General features: G+C 45.5%; 1 protein-coding gene across 1 annotated transcript in view; it reads left to right on the top strand.

Annotated features, from left to right (window-relative positions):
• LOC121739796 (Down syndrome cell adhesion molecule-like protein Dscam2) overlaps window positions 1-21,257 on the top strand; it is a 69,548-nt gene that overhangs the window by 45,761 nt on the left and 2,530 nt on the right. The window contains 27 exon segments of the mRNA XM_042132365.1: window positions 7,019-7,138; window positions 7,221-7,394; window positions 7,473-7,561; window positions 7,657-7,864; window positions 7,972-8,128; window positions 8,215-8,466; window positions 8,638-8,748; window positions 8,865-9,106; window positions 9,401-9,556; window positions 9,830-9,978; window positions 10,241-10,373; window positions 10,716-10,825; window positions 11,091-11,250; window positions 11,755-11,906; window positions 12,390-12,472; window positions 12,956-13,132; window positions 13,465-13,529; window positions 14,111-14,212; window positions 15,535-15,748; window positions 15,750-15,898; window positions 16,399-16,575; window positions 17,319-17,423; window positions 18,343-18,527; window positions 19,061-19,174; window positions 19,425-19,563; window positions 19,954-20,100; window positions 21,067-21,127. Coding sequence (XP_041988299.1) covers window positions 7,019-7,138; window positions 7,221-7,394; window positions 7,473-7,561; window positions 7,657-7,864; window positions 7,972-8,128; window positions 8,215-8,466; window positions 8,638-8,748; window positions 8,865-9,106; window positions 9,401-9,556; window positions 9,830-9,978; window positions 10,241-10,373; window positions 10,716-10,825; window positions 11,091-11,250; window positions 11,755-11,906; window positions 12,390-12,472; window positions 12,956-13,132; window positions 13,465-13,529; window positions 14,111-14,212; window positions 15,535-15,748; window positions 15,750-15,898; window positions 16,399-16,575; window positions 17,319-17,423; window positions 18,343-18,527; window positions 19,061-19,174; window positions 19,425-19,563; window positions 19,954-20,100; window positions 21,067-21,127 — 3,931 coding nt within the window.

Raw genomic sequence — 21,257 nt, 5'->3', positions numbered from 1 at the left:
CGTCCTGCTCACCGACGCCAAGCGAACCAGTCAACTCACTATCGAGTCGGTGACGCATCACAACCAAGGGAACTACACGTGCACAGTAAAGAACCAGGCGGGGTCGGTCAACCACACGGCTCAGTTGTTTGTCAACGGTACTTAACGTATGATCGCTGTCGTTGATTAATTTATTTCCTTTTCTCCTCGCAGTCCCTCCTCAAATAATACCCTTCGACTTCGGCGAGGAGCCGGTCAACTCGCTAGAAATGGTACTGGTAACTTGTACGGCCAGCAAGGGGGACCAGCCCCTGACGGTGGAGTGGTATTTTAACGGAAACATCATTCGTCCCGGTGATCGGGGGGTGTCGCTCATGAACAGTAAACGCGCGAGTCAGCTGAGCATTGAGTCAGTGAGTCATCAAAATCAAGGAAACTATACGTGTGTCGTAAAGAACCAGGCCGGCGCTATGAACCACTCCGCACAACTTTTCGTTAATGGTATTTTATTATTTATGGTTTACTGCTTGTTAGTTTTGTTTTTTTTTTTATCATTAGTTCCACCCCTAGTACCTTTGGCGGGCTACCAAACTAGGCGATCGAAGGTCCTCGATCGGAAGCCAAAGATTTCCAATTGTAAAATAAATTTATTTCAGTTGCGCCCATCATAACCGGTTTCGAATTCGATGAGTCCGTGTTTTATGGGGAGGGAGTTCAGGTGATGTGCCACGTCCCCAAGGGCGACAAGCCCCTGAGCTTCACGTGGACCTTTAGCGGCGGAGACGTGAGTTCCCTTCCCGGGATAAATATCATTAACGTGGGCGACATGGGCTCCGCCCTCATCATCCCCACCGTGACCGAGAAGCACGCCGGCAATTACACGTGCATCGCATCCAATATCGTCGCCAATGCTAGCCATCACGCAACGCTCAATGTTAAGGGTACAAAAGTTCAAAATGTAGCGCTTTCGTGTTTCATCCCCCGATTCCCCTGACCTATCTATATCGAATTTTCCCCAAATAATTCGGGCCCGAAGTGGCTCCGTTAGAGTTAGGAAATATTTTGAAGAGCATCCAAGTTTCTAATCGCGTTGTAATTTTGATGGATAAATAACGGACTTTTGTATCTCAGGCGAGGCTTTAAATATTTTTGTTTCCTTTTATTTTCATTTCACCAGTCGCTCCACATATCGTTCCATTCGAGGCCGAGGAGCCGGTCTTCGCCGGGGAATCCGTCCAGTTGACGTGTCACGTGTCCAAAGGAGACACGCCCCTCGCTATTAGCTGGAGTTTCCACGGAAAAGAGTTGTCCTCGCATCAGGGATTGATGACGACGAAGATCGGTCAGCGGACCTCGCTGCTGACCATCACTAGCGCGACGGCCGGCCACAGCGGCGAATACTCTTGTCACGCCTCCAACCGGGCCGGCTCCGCCGTTCACTCCACCGCCGTTAACGTCCACGGTATATAAGCGTCCGAACTAGCGAACTCATAATCATGTATCTACCTATATTTATCCCCATACTCTGTCGCACGCTGCACGCTCGCCTCAAATTAATACGTAGCTTTCTGGATTAACAGTATTGCCATACATCGTCCCGTTCGAAGCTGACGAGTCAGTGTTCGCCGGGGAGTCCGTTCAGCTTAACTGTCACGTGTCGAAGGGCGACCTGCCCCTCGACATAAAGTGGCATTTCCACGGGTTCGAAAACACGTCGTCGCATCTCGGCATTATGACGACTAAAATGACTTCGCGCACCTCGTTCCTATCGATCGCCGCGGCGTCCGCCGGCCATAGCGGCAATTACACCTGCGTAGCTACCAACAGCGCCGGCTCCGCTAATCATTCCACTGCCCTTAACGTTCATGGTCAGTCTCATCGCTCATCTCGTATTGTGTTATGTTCCACGCAGCTATTCGGACCTGAGTACGTTATGCGAGCAGAATTAGCATGAATTCCGTTCGCATACACGTTTGAGCGACGTAAGCTTGTTTTGTTCGTTTTTATTTTCATACTATGATTTTTATTTCTGTTACTTCAGTCACACCAAACATTCTGCCGTTCGATGTCGATCAAGCTTTATTTTCGGGAGAATCGGTGCAGATGATGTGCCACATATCGAAAGGGGACGTGCCATTGGACGTCCAGTGGCTGTTCGACGGCCATAAATTATCGCCCGAGATGGGGAGCTTCTCTAGCGTCGGCGAACGGTCATCGGTGCTCGTCCTCCCGTCCGTGACCGGCGCACATAGTGGCAATTACACTTGCATAGCAAAGAACCGCGCAGGCATCGCTTCCTACACGACCGTACTTAAAGTTATCGGTATATATGCACTGATCTAGATCACTCGTGAACTGTTTGTATTCGATTTGTGTTAGATTTTCTTTTTTTATATATTTTTGTAACTTTACCGTATTTGGCTTCAAGTCGTTCCCCACATCATCCCGTTCGAAGTAGAGGAGTCCATATTCGCTGGTGAGTCGGTGCATCTCACGTGTCACGTGTCCAAGGGAGATCGCCCGCTCCAGATAACGTGGGCGTTTCGAGGGATCGAGATTCCGCATCACAATAACAAGGGCATCACTGTGACTAAGTTAGGGGACAAGGCGTCGGTCCTAAGCATACCAACGGCGATGGGCCAGCACAGCGGCAACTACACGTGCACCGCCAGTAACCGCGCCGGCCGCGCCCACCACTCCGCCGTGGTCAACGTTCACGGTACCCGATGTCCTCACCGCTCCTTAGAAATATTCTATCCAGACCGTCATAGAATATTAATGCACGTTTAGATTTTACTTAGTTCCAAATTTTTGTTTCATCAGTTCCACCCCATATTTTGCCGTTCGAAATCGAGGAGGCCATCTTTTACGGGGAATCGGTCCAGATGACGTGCCACGCCAGCAAAGGCGATCGGCCGATGTCGATCTCGTGGACGTTCGAGGGTCAGGACCTATCGACGGTTAGCGGCATCAAGACTCAAAAGATGGCCGAGCAGACTTCGTTTCTATCCATAGCCTCGGTGACGGGAGCTCACAGCGGCAACTACACTTGCATCGCCAAAAATAGGGCGGGCGAAGACCGATACTCTACAACCCTTAACGTCAACGGTATATATGTCATGAATTAGAGCATGCGTATTCGTAACATCATTGAAGCTAAAATTTTCTTTACATAGTCGTCCCCCACATCAAACCGTTCGAATTGGACGAGGCCGTTTTCGCGGGCGAGTCGGTGCACCTCGACTGCCACGTGTCGAAGGGCGATACTCCACTAGAGATCGTATGGAGCTTTCGAGGCCAGGCCGTGACCCGGGCGATGAACCTTAAGACCACTAAACTCAACGAGCGCGTCTCCGTGCTAGACATCCCGACTGCCACCGGCGCCAACAGCGGCAACTACACTTGCACCGCCACCAACAGGGCGGGCTCCGCGAATCACTCGACCGTTCTCAACGTCATCGGTATCGTGTCGCTTTATAAAAAGGTTGATGCTTATTTTCTGTTCACTTCCTCCTGTCGTCCGACCGCACTCGTTTAGTGTTAACGCTAGAATTTTCTTTGCTCAGTCGTTCCTCACATCAAACAATTCGAATTGGACGAGGCCGTGTTCGCGGGCGAATCCGTGCACCTCGACTGTCACGTACCGAAGGGCGACCTCCCGCTCGAAATCGTCTGGAGTTTTCGAGGCCGACCGGTGACTCCCGCCCTCAACCTGAAAACTATGAAAGTCAGCGACCGGGTTTCCATACTAGACATCCCGACAGCCACGGGAGCCAACAGCGGCAACTACACCTGCACCGCCGCCAACAGGGCGGGCTCCGTCAATCACACGGCGACTCTGAACGTCATCGGTACCGTGTTTCGCTTAATAATACTCGTGTTGCTTGTTTCTGTTCAGTTCCTCCCGTCGTCCAACCGTTTACGTTCGGGGAAGTCGCAATGAATTCCGGGCAAGTGGTAACCGCAGCTTGTTCGGTCGTCGAGGGCGATCATCCGCTCCACCTGCGCTGGCTCTTCGAGAACGAGCCCATTAAGCCCAAGTCGGGAGTTACGGTGTTCAATATAGGAGAGAGGAGCGCTATTCTCAGTATCGGTTCGGTCTCCCACGGTCACGCCGGAAATTACACTTGCGTAGCCGAAAACGATGCCGGATTACACTCACATACCTCCCTGTTGATAATCAACGGTGCATACGATTACTGTACATTTTGTTCACTTTTAATTCTTTTTCTTCCTATAATTTCGATCAGTTTGTAGAGTTTGTTTTTATTATGATCAATGAGAGTACTTTTCCAGTCCCACCGAACATCTTACCGTTCTCGTTCGGCGAAAAGCCCGCCAACGTCGGCGAATACTTGCAAGCGTCCTGCACCGTCAACCTCGGTGACCTCCCGCTCACCATCACTTGGACGTTTAACGGACACATGATATCGCAGCGGAGCAACGATTACTCGATCACGAATTCGAAACGTAGTAGCCTGCTCATAATCGAGTCCGTCGATGCGAAGCACGCCGGTTCCTATGTGTGTATCGGTGAAAATCGCGCCGGGCGCTCGACGTATTCGACCGATCTGATAGTCTACGGTTAGTCGTTTTAGTTCCTTATGACTAGACAGTTTTGTTGAATCATTAGAAAAACTTTGTTTCAGTTCCTCCCAAGATAGCACCTTTTGCGTCCGGCCCCGAGCCAGCCTTTTTAGGGGATTACTTCGCCTTGCAATGCATAATTACCCACGGCGACCAGCCGGTCCGAATGGAGTGGACGGTGAACAACCGGTCGGCGAACACCGTCCCCGGCGTCCGAGTCAGTAACGTCGATAGAAGGAGTAGCGTTATCACTATCGAGTCCATAGACGCCATGCACGCGGGACTGTATAGCTGCACGGCGAGCAACGCCGGTGGAGTCGTCTCCCACTCCACCGAGCTAGTCGTGAAGGGTGCGCACATCAGTTACACAACGATCGATACGCTTTCGAACTCATCCACTCCCGCTGTAATACGATTACTATTATGTACATATTTTCATTTAATTCACTGTTTGTTCTCCTAGTTCCGCCGATCGTAGTGCCGTTTAATTTCGGTGAGGTGCCGGCGAACCCTGGGGACGCCGTAGTAGTGAACTGCGTCGCCACCAAGGGAGACCTGCCGCTCGATATATCTTGGACGTTCAGCAGCGAAACTATCGATTCGAGTCTCCACCGCGACATAGTGACCACGCCGCTCGGCCCGCGGGCCTCCGTCCTCACTATCAACTCAGTGAGCGCGAACCACCAGGGGAACTACACGTGCATCGTGCAGAACGCGGCCGGTCGCACCGAGCACGCCGCCACGCTCGTAGTCAACGGCACGTCAACTTTTTAAAGTCCGATCATAATCAGCAAAAACTAACAACACGATAGCACCTCGAGGGGCTCGTTCACTATCACCACTCTGTTCTAACTTCACGTCGCTAACATGCCTGCTGAAAATTAACCGATTATCTGTGGTTCTTTCCAGTACTACCTCGAATAGTTCCGTTCTCGTTTGAGACCCCGTTGTACGCCGGCCAGGCGAGTCAAGTCAACTGCTTCGTTTCGGAGGGTGATCTGCCACTCGATATCGAGTGGTACTTTGAAGGACGCCTTTTAAAAGAAGTAGCCGACGTATCGGCGACCAAAATTACCAAAAGGGCCTCGCTACTCGTTATCGACCCGGCCAACTGGTCGCACAGCGGCACGTACGTTTGTCTCGCGCGCAATGCCGCCGGCTCCTCCAATTACTCTGCCTCACTAGAAGTCCACGGTACAGAACACACGTCACCCCCGATTCCTAGCACGGATGCGCTTTGCTTTGTTACGATCATAATATTGGCTTCTTGAAGAGATCATGCGAAGTATTTAAAGATGTTTAGCTAGCGTCGATATCTATCGAGTATACTGGTATAAGCGTACACACTCGGAGAACTCGTTCAGTTTAGTTAGTGACAGATGCTAAAGTCGAAGATCTTTCGTAGGAACCGGCTGCGGCTATCATCGACGAAACCATTCCCCCTCCCCCTCCTCGCAGCGTTTTTGTTTTTCCCCTCCTTTTCCCTAGTTCCCGTCGGTGGTTTTGGTTACTAATATCGTTTGCATTATTTGCCTGAGACTCGATGCTTGTGTGCTTGCTTGTCGGCCTATCTGCCAACATAATGTATTCGAACATCGTGCACACCCATTTCAACGTTACTGGCATTATTTTCGCAGAATCATGGCTGGGTGTTGGCGTTCGCTTGTTTATTATAATTTCTCCCATTTATTTTAGTTTTGATGTAGCTAGATCAGCTTGGACATTTTTGTTTGCTATAAATGTTACTTATAAGATTGAAATCGTAAAAGCCTCTATTGCATAAGCCTGACATATCATTGTTGATTCACTCCTTAGTGCTTCGAAAGCAACATCATTTACTTTATTATGTTTGTGTTGTATGTTATAGGAGCTTTTAATACGATTTATGTAAACTGGAATAATAACAACATTGTCAAGGACTTCATCCAGATTTTGTTCGTTATTCATTTTTGTTCATATTCAATCATTCCAGTTTATATCAATGGATAAGAATTTGATTTTAAATATCATTTGTCGTTTAAAATTATCTCTTTACCATAATATTAAATTGTTTTGATGTTTAATACTTGCTATAAGAACATCTGTTTTAAATCTTGGGTCAAATTTTTATTCAGTTCAATTCCTACCTTTTTTGTCAAAAAAATTGGTATCATTTTATCTCTTGATACCTACATTTCTTATAACAGAAATTACTTATTCCAAATGGAGAACCCATAGTTTGTCTGTATGTATGTCACATATTAAAAAAAACGTAATTTGATACAATAACTATGTGTGTATATATGTATGTATGTTTCAAAAGGTGCAATTTTATGAACCCATTATAAAATGCTATATCATAATGTTTTCAAAAGAAATTCAAATCTATTTTTTTATGTTTACACTGTCAGAATGCATGAATTTCTTATAAAAGCTCCTTGAATGAATAATTAATTTGTTACTAATATTTTAGTACCTCCTCGTTGGATTTTGGAACCCACTGATAAGGCTTTTGCCCAAGGCTCTGACGCTAAAGTTGAATGTAAAGCCGACGGCTTCCCCAAGCCCCAGGTCACGTGGAAGAGGGCTGAAGGTACAGTGAATACTTCTTTAATGTTTCATCAAAACAATTCTTCTTTAATCAATAACTCCAAAACTTACCAATTTTTTTAAAGGGGATACGCCCGGCGATTACAAGGATCTTAAGCCAAACAACCCTAACGTAAAAGTCGAGGATGGTACTCTGTCTATCACGAACATTCAAAAGACGAACGAAGGATATTATCTGTGCGAAGCTGTAAACGGAATCGGATCTGGACTGTCTGCTGTCATCATCATCAGTGTACAAGGTAACTTATAACTTTTCATTTGCATGGAAATACTTATAAAACAAAGAATCAATCTTGTAACAACAAACCATGTTTCAGCTCCACCCCAATTCGAAATTAAGATGCGAAACCAAACTGCGCGACGAAGCGAACCCGCTGTCTTACAATGCCAAGCTAAAGGAGAACGGGTATGTATCTTTACGAAAGATATTATACTAATCTACTAATCATAAATACTAGTTTATCCTCCAAAGCTGTACTAACATAATATTTTACTTTCCAGCCAATCGGAATCATCTGGAACATGAACAACAAGCGCCTGGAACCCAAATCCGACCCACGATACACGATCCGCGAGGAGATTTTGCCCGGAGGTGTAGTTTCCGACCTCAGCATCAGAAGGACCGAACGATCTGACAGCGCGCTCTTCACCTGTGTCGCCACTAACGCCTTTGGCTCCGACGATACTAGCATCAACATGATTATTCAAGGCAAGTTAAAGAATCTCCTATCTAAAAAAATCTCTGCTATCATGAGCACCTACCAATCAATTTCACAAACTACGAAGCTTTAACTAACGACTCAAATTACATTACAGAGGTCCCTGAGGCACCCTACGGCTTGAAGGTATTGGACAAATCCGGAAGGACCGTGCAACTGTCTTGGGCTGCTCCTTACGATGGCAACTCCCCAATCAAGAAGTTCCTTATCGAATACAAACGCGCCAAGGGCAACTGGGAGAAGGATATTGACAGGTAACGAAAAAATCTAAGCAGCTTAAAAGTCACTTGCTATATTTACTAAAAAGGACCTTTTTCTGATTTAAATGATCCATTTGCAGGGTATTAGTACCTGGAGATACTACCGAGGCTGGAGTGTTCAGTTTGAGGCCCGCCACCGCGTATCACATTCGTATCGTCGCTGAAAACGAGCTCGGAACCTCGGAACCCTCGGAGACAGTCACCATCATCACCGCCGAAGAGGCTCCTACTGGCATGCCACAGGACGTCAAAGTTGATGCCACCGATAAGCACACTCTGCGAGTGACGTGGAAACCTCCCCAGCCCCAGGACTGGAACGGCGAACTCCAAGGGTACGTCAATTTCATGCTTCTGGCGCAGCAAGTCTGACGCTAGCCCAACGAATTTTCACTTATCAGCCGAAAGGAAACACAAAATATAATTAATAAAGATGGAAGAAGAATAGTAATTGATTGGTAAATTATACCCTCATAGAATGATTCTTACCTTTGTTCAAATTGCAGATACTATGTTGGCTACAAACTGGCGTCAAGCAACAAGTCGTTCGTTTTCGAAACCGTTGACATTTCCAAGGAGTCTGGCAAGGAACATCATCTGGATATCGTTAACCTTAAGTAAGTGTTGTTCTCATTTTATTCCGACTTATAATAATTTAATAGGACAGGATCCAGATTCCAGTATCATTCGATTCTCCAACCCGTTTTAAAACGGCCATGTTTTCACTTTCAAGGACATACACGCAATATTCGATCGTGGTTCAAGCGTTTAACAAGATGGGTTCAGGACCAGTGTCAACGGAAGTGAAGGCTTACACCGCAGAAGGCGCCCCCTCGGCTCCCCCTCAGGACGTGTTATGTACGACACTGACCGCTCAGACCATCCGCGTATCCTGGGTGTCCCCGCCCCTCGCCGCCGCTAACGGACTCATCAAGGCGTACAAAGTTGTATACGGCCCCAGCGACACTTGGTATGGTAAGTACCTGTTTGTTTGAGATTTGATAGATTAGCGTTTGGAGAGTGTACATCTTTTGAGCTTGAAGAGTTTCGCGTTTGAAGAGAGTGACGTCAGCAACGAAAAGTCAAATTGACGAATGAAGCGTCATACAACTCATCGTTAACTTTACATAAGGCTGCGACCTGCTGCAGTGGTGCATTACTTGCTGCTACAATACATTTATACATTTTTAGATTATGATATTAGTAACTCGCAATACAATTATTGTCATTATCATAACATCTCCTTTACAATACTCGATAATTTTTTAGACGAGAAGACCAAAGACACTAAGATCACGGCGAGCAGCGAGACCATCCTCCACGGGCTGAAGAAGTTCACCAACTACTCCATGGAGGTGCTGGCCACCACCAACGGCGGCGACGGCGTGCGCTCCGCCCCCATACACTGCCAGACTGAACAGGACGGTTGGTATACTTTATACATTATGTATTTTACCTAACGTTGGGACTGGGACTAGTATTTGGAATCCAGAACGTCGGAGAAAAGTTCGCTACACCAATAAAATAGAAAAACTCGTACTCAATCGAGTGTCAAACACAAACGCAATTCGCCAATTCCTTTCGTTTTATACCTTCCTTCGCGAAAAATCTGATAATTATTCTACGAGCAGCCAACTCTTCCCAGTCACAAAAACACAAACATTTTCATCTGTCTTGACATCCACTTTTACTTTTTAGTACCGGAGGCCCCTCGTGCCGTGAAGGCTCTAGTGATGGGTCAGGACTCGATCCTCGTGTCGTGGAGGCCGCCAGCGCAGCCCAACGGCGTCGTCACACACTACAACGTCTACACCCAGGCGCAGAACGCTGAACCTCATCCTAACAAGGTAAATATTAACCCAAATTAAGAGAACTTATTTTAATCATTGTATTTGGTACGCCAAAGCCACGCCCTCCTGATTGAGGGCGAGGCTCCTAATGAACTTGAACATAAGCTTTTTTACCTAAAAATATATTGACACTTATATTTTAAGTATTTTTTTGTGATTTAACACAATATGTAATAAAAAAAGTTGTGGATGTAAAAAGTAGTAAATATTGGATAATTCATACTTTCGACAATGCTACATGGTGTAATGCCCTCTCCAGGTCCCGGCATCTCAGACGAGCTACTCGGCGACGGAGCTGAAAGCCGGCCGCTACGACTTCTGGGTGACCGCGTCCACCATCATCGGCGAAGGTCAACCCTCGGCCACCGCCTCCTGCAGCCCCAGTGACAAAGGTTTGAAGCTAATGGCTAATAACAAGTTGATGCTAATGGCAGCTTATACGATGCCGAGCTCCTAATCCTCGTCATTCGTGTAAAACATAGATTAGCATTTAACACGAATGAAGCAATATATTATTCTTGTATAATATGTCTAGAGTTAGATCGTGGAACGTGTTGAAATGTTTACATTAAAGATGGTGGCAACGTAGCGGTGTATGACCGTATGTACTTTACATTCTTTTAAGTTTGTGGGAGACAAAGGCGAACTACGCTGTACGCTTAATCCCATAATATTATGTATCCTTGTAAATTTAATTCTTTAACTTCTAATAATAACTGTAAATGTTTTTCCAGTTCCCGCCAAGATCGCCTCTTTCGACGAGTCATTCACCGCTACCTACAAGGAGGATGTCAAGCTGCCCTGCCTCGCTGTTGGTGTTCCCCAACCCAATATTCTATGGAAGGTAAGAGCAGTCAGTAAACGAATTCCGCCGCCTATGTGCATCCCAGAGTAGTTGTACTTGAAATTCTTCTCGAGATGCACACTTGCGGACCTGGTTACATCCAAACTCTCTTGAAGTTTGTCCATATTACATTTACGAAAGGACTACTTACCGACATCTGATGGTGTGACAGTTCAAAAGATGAAACCATGTGAAAATATAATCTTACAATCACTTTGGCCTATTCAGAAAATTATTTATTTGTCTTATAACTACTCTCCTACAGGTCAAAGGTCAGCCTCTCGAAGCGTCAGAACGCGTCCGGCAGCTGCCCGAGGGCTCGCTGCAGATCGCGGGAGTGGCGCGCGAGGACGCCGGCGAGTACTCGTGCCACGTCGACAACCAGTTCGGCACCGACACCGTCACACATACGCTCTCTGTTCTTGGTGAGTTGGCGTACTTGTTTATGTATTTTGAAATGGCAGCTTCTAATAAGAGCGTAACGCTTCGTTAGGTAACGCGTTACGACGCTAGGGTGTCTAGTAGTGCATCACTTGTCTACCGAAAAGCTCGTGTTTTTTTTTTTGTTGTTGTTCCTCGTGAAACATACGAGACAAAATGGTCGCGGAGCACGTCGTTTTTCATTCATCACTACTTGTCTCTTTCCTTAACGAATATATCGCTATGGCGTACCAATCGATAGAAGGTAGTGCGCCAGTGAAATATCAAATAATATAATGACAATAATAACGATGATAAAATGTACGAAGCTGTTTGGTTTCCGCGACAGGACGACGTCTATGCATTGCGTTGATATTCCTATGACTTTACATCAAGTTATGCACCTCTATCAAAAACAAGTTCACGATTATCTTCGTTTTTACTTAATATGTGTAAAGGCCTTTGTATACTCTATAATCCCACTGTAACCCATCATTATCATATTCCAGCGCCCCCCTTCCCCCCTCAGCTGAACATCGCGTCGTCGTCGGTGTCGTCGCTGACGCTGCGGCTGAAGCCGTCTGCTGACGCGGAGCAGTCGCCCGCCGCCGGGTACACCATACACTACAAGCAGGAGTTCGGCGACTGGGAGACCGTGCAGGTACTAGGCACTGACAATATTATAAACGAGAAGTTTGTGGGTGTGTTTGCCTTCAAGTAAAATATTATAACTAAACTGATTATGTTGCGGCTACATCACAACGGGACGCGTCGAGCTAGCTGCGGCCTGCGCCTGCGCCTTCACAATAATTACACTATTGTAATTATTGTGAATATATTTTGTTATGTGGGAAATACGTGGATGCCGAAAAGGTCTTTCCACCGAGCGAGGTGGTATGCTCGGTCAGGTATGCACGTGATATACGAGCCCACTGTCGTATTAAATATACTTCGATAGCGCGATGCAGGGTTGTGGCGCTAGTTGTACCGCCACAGTCACACAGTACATATTGCCTAAAGTACGGTAAAAAGTATTTCATTTTTAATTCATGTCAAATCAATTCGTATACTTTTGATTATAATTTACGTTTGTGTTTATACCTAAATGAGCTGTCAACTTATTACTGCCTCTCGGTCATTTCAGATTCCAAGCAACACTGATACTTACACACTCGAGAACCTGTTCTGCGGCTCTAGATACCAGCTTTACGTTACTGCATACAACGGGTAAGTCACCGAGTACTGCGACACAGTACACATGCATACACAGTACTACTAGTGAGTAGTGTAACACATCGTTAGGCGCAAAAATTCTATGCGTTTATCTGAAAACTAGCTGACGTTAGACGTATAAAATACGACAACGCAGTAAAATTTACATAAGATAGAGTTTTTCAGTATGTAAGCTTTGATAGAAAATTATTAAACCTTACATACTGTAACATTCGACCCTATAATTTTACTCCCAAGTACGAGCACGCTCTTAAAATACCTATACCATCGAGGAAATTGATTCCTAGGCAGTGGACGGACCTACGACCTACGTCATGTGGCCGACTTATGTCAATTTAATGATAGCTGTGATCGGTCGGCTACGTTTTTCTTAACGCGACCAAATTACTTAAGTCCGCTATATTCTGCCTAGGAATCAATTTCTCATTGAATCTTTAAAATAATACGTGTATAAAGTGGCACTTACGGCATTTCCAGCATCGGCACTGGCGAGGCGTCGGACGTGGTGATCGCCCGCACGCGGGGCTCCAAGCCGCCCGTGCCGCGCGCCGCCGACTTCATCGAGGTGGGCTCCTCCTCCGTCACGCTGCACCTCAAACAGTGGCTCGACGGCGGCTGCCCCATGAGCCACTTCGTCGTCGAAAACAAGAAGAAGTGAGTCAACATTCTATATTATTGTGACTCCGAATTTAAGTTACTTCTTGCCGTGAAAACTTTGTATTTTTATGCCATCAAAACAGCGCCCCTAGTGGAAAAAAATAGTAACTAACTACAATACAAATGATAGTTTATTTCAGAGTGAATAGAAACTCACATTTAGGACACTAAACAAAATGTGGCATGGGAAAATTGCAAAGCCTAAGCGTATGAGAGCTGTCCTTTAAAATACTGACTAACCTAACCTTATAGAAAACTGGCCTGAAATAAATTGTGCCTAGTGTTATTGTATTAAATATGCAACATTAATGTGAAGCAAACTTCTACAGGGGAGCTGCTGAATGGAACCAAATCTCTAACGCTGTGAAACCCGGTGGAAACTTTGTTGTACTGGGTACGTTATTCTATTTATAAATAAACTTTTACATATAATATGTAGTAGGAAGGAAATACATACCGTCATCAATGACGTCACACTTCAATAAATAAATATAATAATAGCTCCCAACACCGGTTTCGGTGACGGTGGCCGGTTTTATTGAAATCAGGCCAGCTACGCAGGAGTAATTTTATAGTGCCCAAGTGTGTGCGCAGTACACAAGAGCAATCTCTATTCCTTTACTCTCATAACCCAGTGGGACGGAAGACCGACACGACCGGCGAGAGATCAGGCGCCTCCGTGGTCTAGTGGTATAGAGCGCGGCTCTTGACACGGAGGTCGTGGGTTCGATTCCCGCGTTGGAAACATGTTATTTCCAAGTTTGGTTAGGACAATGCAAACTATCACCTGATTGTCTAACAATTAAGATGATCCACGCGTCGGATGGGCATGTAAAAAGTCGGTCCTGCGCCTGATAAATAAATATGTAGGTACGTATTTCTTTGATCTTAATTTACCCGGCAAAGACGCACGACGCATGACGACTGTTATCCGTCTAATGATCTCATATCATTAAAAAAACTTTTAATTTCCAGACCTGGAACCCGCGACGTGGTACGTGCTGCGCATCACCGCTCACAACAACGCCGGCTTCAACGTCGCCGAGTACGAGTTCGCCACGCTCACCATGACCGGAGGTACACCACAGGGGGTCACTGCCAGGGCCGATAGCGACGACCGCTCAAACAGGGGGTCACTCGTCGAGGACATGTGCTCGCTATGTGCCTTCCATTGCCCGAAAACTGGGGAAATATCCAAGGGCACCAGCCAAGGGATTGTCAACGACATGTGCGCACTCTGCGCTAGGCACTGCCCGGCTTTGCATGCTGGGGCGTCACCCCATAGCCAGGATGAGTCCTTATACGTCAATATGTGCGCCTTATGCTCCAAGCACTGTCCTAAACATATTGGGGGATTTCGAGAGGGGGTTTCCTTAGACCAAAGGAAATTCTTTTATTAAAATTGAGTATGGTAATAGTCAAATGCAAAGGGGGAGTTCTACAGTAACTAAAAGTACAGTCTTCAGTAATTTGCACTATACGCGCTAAAAATGCAATGACCCACCAGTATAAATGTTAAAATCGTTTAAGTCGTATTCATATTACCCAATTGAAGTCTGCCATTTTGACGTTTGTGCTATTGCGTTACTGAAAACTTAGCGCGAACGAACTATAGCTAACCTGTGCACCTTACTGACTGTTGTGTGTAGTTTTCTATGTTTTCATTTTGTTTTGTTTGCTTTTTGTGTTGTTTTCCGTTCTTGTTCTTCTTCTAATGCTAACTTACTGAGCTCTCTAAAATATGAGATGAAATAAATAATTTGTAATAACAACAAATTTTTATTCCAACACAACGATCATTTCATCTCATCTTACCACGCATCAGTCCTCAGTCATCACTTATAACTTCTCTAAAAAAATTATCATTTTAGCTTATAACTGTCGTTAAAGTGTTGGAATTAGTTTTCTTTTTGAAATCCATTACTATTGCACATAAAACCATTACATTATACATACGAGTATTATCACGATATTCTTTCCTTCCATTACTAACCCAGTTAATCATTTCTACCTACTTGTCAAGTTATTATTTAGTGCACTTTTAGTCCTAGAACTATTTTTTTTTTTATTATTAGATAGCTACATATGAAAGGGGACGACATAGATACTAATATTATATTACATACAATTTAGACGTGAGACTATAGACTATTATCTAAGCTTATCATACCTGAAAACCTGTCAGTATTCCCCTCAAAGAGGCTTAAGATGAATGTATGTATAAATATCCCGCCAATGTGTACCAACGCGCAACACTACCACCGCGGCGACCGCGCCCTATAACGCCACCACAAAAACATCAGACGCTCAATCTTGATATCGATCGTACCTGAAATGCGGTGCCTGTGTATATGTTGTTAATATTGCTTCAGTTTGCTAACTCGCGGCTCGCATTTCAGGGACGATAGCGCCGGCGCGGTCGCTGGACGCGCTCACGCCGGAGCAGACGCTCAAGATCGTGCTGTCGCACCTCAACCTGATCGTGCCGGTGGTGGCGGCCGTGCTCGTGATCGTCATCGCGGTGGTGGTGGTGTGCGTGGTGCGCGGCGCCCGGGAGCCTCACCACAAAGGTCGGTACCGCAGGCACGGTGGCGCCACCCGCGAGCGAGGGCTCCGGCTGGGCGCGCGCGCTGCTCGAGCCCGAGGTGCTGGTGCCCATGCTGGCCACGCTGCTGGTGTTCGTAGTCGGCATGGCCGTCATCTGCCTCACGCTCGCCCGCCGCAACGCCCCGCGCCGCCTGCGAGGTCAGAAGGACGCCTACTGTATGTATGCGGCATGACCACCGCTTCGTTTATTATTTCCTCCCCTAGATATATCCACAGCAGCAGAGGAACACGCGTGAATGGCCCAGATTTTGTAATCTAAATGTATCATAATAGATTTTATAATTAAATTTTATTTTATAATGTAATTTTATTTGTCCCTAGTGTTTTTATATCATGTAGATATCATTGCAACTCAGCTATGATTTTAAAAATCTCACTTAGAATACCATTTTATGTCGTAATACACCTTTATTTGTAGATATTTTAAACGTAACCCTCCGTAGAGCATGAAAAGTGTATCTACCTATATATTATGTCGTATACCTTTTGAATATTAATCGTTCGTGAATAAAAATATCCAATTGATAACCTCTTGTATCTCATATAAAATTTTAGCCAATAAAAATGAGTCATATTATGTGTTTACAAGCTATATCTCATATTACCTAACTTCCCCCATAACTTAAGCTCGTATCTAATTGCGTGCGTGTACGCAGACGACGCCGTGTACAACGCGTCGCAGGGCGCGCTGGTGGGCGGCGGCGGCACGCTGGACAAGCGCGGCGGCCTGCGCGACGAGCTCGGCTACATCGCGCCCCCCAACCGCAAGCTACCCCCCGTACCCGGCTCCAACTACAACACCTGCGACAGAGTCAAACGACAGGCCGTTATCAGTGAGTACTGACTAGTGATGTCACATGGGGGACGACATGACCATGATATTCGCGATAAGTGGGGAAAGATAGGCCCTATTTTTTTATTACATTATGTATGGCTTATTTTGGGCATAAAATATATTGAAAATACGCCACCCCAAACCTAATGAAAATTTATAAATTTAATTTAATTCATATTATATCGCTAGCAATTTATTATTCCAGACTTGCTTAAACAACTATTTCTAGTACAAAATAAATATACCTAAGATCTCGTTTAGACCAAAGACGAAATATTGTATTTTACGTTATTATTTCTATTTGTTTTATAACATTATGTTGGTGACTATCTTAATTACCTAATTTATTTTATGTTTTGGCTTATTCTTTTCTTTTCAAAACTATACTTTCTCTGCAAAGAGGATATGTCAAAGCATAAACAGGTACGTGGTACATGTTAGATGTGGATGTGGTGTATATACTTACCCTCACTGTATCCTTAAGTTACTAGCTTATAGCTAGCTCCTTACTAAGGCTTAGTGGTTTGTTGCCATCGACGAACTTGGCGTTCGACTAGGGATTAACAGCATCGATGAATTCCGTATATACTGACGTAATACTTATTTTAACCACGTCTGCAACTGTCCAGCGCCAACTCTGTCGGTACTATACAAGTAGCACGCGGTGAGAGTAAGTATACACCGCGGGGTAGAGGTGTAGCGGGGTAGCGGTAGAGCGCATGTAACGCGGTAGTTGTGTAGTGGGCGCGCACTCGACGTGGGACCCGCGCCGCCATCACTACGAGCGCGTCCGCCGCCCGCGCCCGCCGGTCCGCCGCACCGGCTCCGGCGACACGCTCTCCACAGGTCAGTCGCTTGACGCTTGCGACACACAGACACTCATACACACAGACACGTGGCACAAAAACACATTATCAATCTCGGCAGTTATTAGTATAGCCAATTGGTGAACAATTTGGAACTAAAACCCCACGTTGGGCGCCAACTAAAAATCATAATATTATCTTTTTATTTTCACCATGGACATTTTTACTGACACTGACACAGAAACAAATAATTGCAGCAGTTATAATATAGGTTATTGGCGCCCAATTTGAGACTAAAGCCCCCTGTTGGGCGCTAATGAAAAATCATAACATCTTTTTGTTTTCGTCATGGGCATTCGAACTTGTCTGAGACGATAACTTAATCACATTTAAAAACGATACTTACACAAATACTTACGCACATAGTAACAAAGCATTCATACAATCATCAAACATTATAAAACTACACGCATGAAAATGCTTGAGTTAGTAGCTTGAAAGTAGTGAAACAGAAGATAGAGTAGATAATAGATACCAAGTGTGATACCGGCCGATCCGCGGCTAACTCCGCCGTATGTGAGGTAAGCTCTAGTAGCTTTGCCGCATTCTACTAACAACAGTTATTATTATTTGCTTCGTTATTTTTTAATTTGAGGTGTTTTGTTAGTTTTTCTATTATTTTAACAACATTTTCGTTTGTTTTACTTGAATTCTTCTGAACGTAGGCTAAAATATTGTTCACAGGGTTTGTGAAGAGTTCGTTAACTGATTTATTTACTGCGTTACATTCTATAGGCGTGAGCTCCGAGAAATCAAGAGCGAGTGGGCGTGGCTCCACGCTCTGCTAAAAGAGCACCCTGCACTCCCCTCGCAACATTCGACAATCCTTGGAGCTCGCGTCGAAAGTCTGAAGCATGATGACCTGTATAATATCGTCTAACGTTGTTGTGTATGTCCAGGCATGGAGGATGAGATCTGCCCGTACGCGACGTTCCACCTGCTGGGCTTCCGCGAGGAGATGGACCCGAGCAAGGCGATCGCGTTCCCGCACCACCACCCACACGCCGGCACGCTGGCGCACCCCGCCGCCCACCCCGCGCACCCTCACCACCCAGCACACTCGCGCGCTGGCTCGCAGAGCATGGTCAGTATAGAGAGAGAGATGGAGATACGGGACAGGAGAGTTGCAAAATGCAAATAGAGAAGATGCATAATAGTCTGAGGGCGAGAGGGATCTATAAGATATAGGACAGTGCAACAACAAGAATAGAGAATATGAAATACACATTGAGCATGAAAAATAACCACGATAGGACAGATCCAAGATCCATACTAATATTATGTGTCTATCTGTCTGTTACCTCTCCTCTTCACGTCTTTACCGATGAACCGATTTTGGCGAAATTTGGTATGGCGACACTTTGAATCCTGGGAAAGGACATAGGATACTTTTTTTCCAGAAAATTGTACGGTTCCCGCGCCATAAACGAATTTTGGTGCAACAAAGTTGCGGACGTCATCTAGTTCCTAATGTTATTGTTGCAAAACAATGTGATCTCACATCACATAATTAATTAAAAAAATTACTGCACAGTTTATAGGATAAATTAATGAAAAATGTATATAAATGAATAAACTCATACGAAAAACCAGCATTACATTAATATCTCGTTCCAGCCCCGCGCCAACAGCCGCTACGCCCGCAAGAACTCGCAGGGCGGCCAGAGCGCCATCTACTCCACCGCGCCCGAGTACGACGACCCCGCCACCTGCGCTGAGGAGGACCAATACGTGCGTACTTCGATACTCCTACCGAAACAATGTCTTTATATTGTTAACTCTACGTCATCTACATAAACAAATAAATGCTCTTATTTTCTTTACATTTAAAACCAACCTCTTTGGTACTTTTGAATCAATTCGAACTGTTGATGGTGAGATAAGGCGAAATTGGGGATAAGGCGGAAGGTGAGATAAGGCGGAGTCACTTTTGCATTGGCACTATAGCTTTTCTATATTATGTTAACTTTTCACATTTCAGCGTGCCCGCTACTCCCGACCGATGTACGCGTGCGGCCCCGAGTACGACGAGCCCGCGTGCTGCGCGCCCGAGGACGAGCAGTACACCGGCGCCTACGGCACGCCCTATGGAGACCACTACGGATCACGGCCCAGCATCGGTGAGTAAGACAAAACGGCTGACGTAGCGACGAAATGGCGGATAGGCCATGTTGAAATGTTCAAACGAGCATTACCTTTAAACCTTTAGCCAGTGCGAAATGCCCTTACAAGCGTGCGAAATTGTTCTAAGAAAAGGCGACGAAAGTATATTATAATATTTTAGATTTAAAATGAGCATCTTCACCTTATCGTCGCGTGAGTCGAAACGGCACAAGAGCTGCCGCTGCCGCGGTTCAGTGATAAAAATTACACTAACTTTCTAGTAACTTCTACTATGTAACTAAAAACAACTCTCTGAAAACTAATGTAGTATTCGGTATACTGCATTCGTTTTTAAAAATACCTGATTGTTATCTTTACCCCTACTAATGTTACTTCTTACTCCGCAGTGTCTCGCGGGCGCAAGCACAGCTCGCCCGAGCCGCCGCCGCCGCCGCCGCGCAACGCCGACAACAACTGCTCCTCCAGCTTCAACGACAGCAAGGACTCCAACGAGATCTCCGAGGCCGAGTGCGACCAGCCCCGCAACTACCCTGGTATACACACTCACATGACTCTTCCTTGATCACTCCTAACCGAACTCTGTAACGGCTAATCACATCGGTATACCTGTTGTCTGTATGTATACGTATGTAACGAAATATCGACATTATCCAATGACGCAGTCGTCATTGGTTTATGATTCACTCTCGTGACACGAGTAGACATTGACATGAAGGGCATCGAGTTGCCCTAACCGTCTACAAAATAAAATGAAGATAATGGCTTTTCGTAAAAATGTATGAGATGTGAGATGATCAATGATTATGTCCAACGACCGACGATCGCCCACTTTCGATGAGTTCAAATCTTTAACTTTAGGTGACCATAGTGTCACAGAGTTGAGTTGAATGCTACCAGAAATTGGAGTTGAATACAAATTTGTTGATCTGTAATAACAATAAGTAGAATGTGAACGTGTAATAATACAGCGCATTGTCCATGCACTCCCGGCGCCACAGAGGACGGTAAAGCGTTTGACTCAATAGTTTACATTGTGTTAACTTGTGACTGACCGCATGCATTTCTACGTTTTAACAAATTCGAGCTTCTAGACATCATAGCAATTGGCTTTATATATTTTTTCTAAATTTTTCCTCCACTAGGTTAACTCTGTGTCTCGGCGAACGCCGAGTTAGATTCGTGTAAATTTTTGTTAATAATATTTTTTCTCCATTCCACGGCTTAGACGTGTCTGTGTTAATCTTCCTCTCGATCTGTTCCGTAGAGTTAGTTCATGTTCGACTCTTCCGTGATGTCCACTAAACGTTTGCTTAAAAGTTACAAAAAATAATTGTGATCTGCTTAAAAAACACTAGGAAAAAATGGGTATCGATTCCCCAGAGATTGGGCGTTTCTCCCGAAACGGCCATAGACTAAAGAGCGTAGTGGGCATCGCGCAAGAGCGGTAGCGGCGCGGTGGAGCGCGGTAGTATCGTCATGTGTTGTTGCGGTTGTTGCAGTCCGGGCGCACACCGCCAAGGACGGTTTGCACGGCGACGAGATGCGCAAGCTCATAGACAGGTCAGTGACAGTCTCGCCCGCACATACGACTCACTTTATTAATAATTATATTCTTATTGACAAGTTCACAACACTCCTAGGGGAGATCGGTAAAATCTCGAGTACTACGCGTGCGCCCAGCGTACCGACT

This window comes from Aricia agestis, chromosome 2, assembly GCF_905147365.1.
Source record: "Aricia agestis chromosome 2, ilAriAges1.1, whole genome shotgun sequence".
Classification (NCBI taxonomy): domain Eukaryota; kingdom Metazoa; phylum Arthropoda; class Insecta; order Lepidoptera; family Lycaenidae; genus Aricia; species Aricia agestis.
This window is presented reverse-complemented; position numbering and strand designations above follow the sequence as displayed.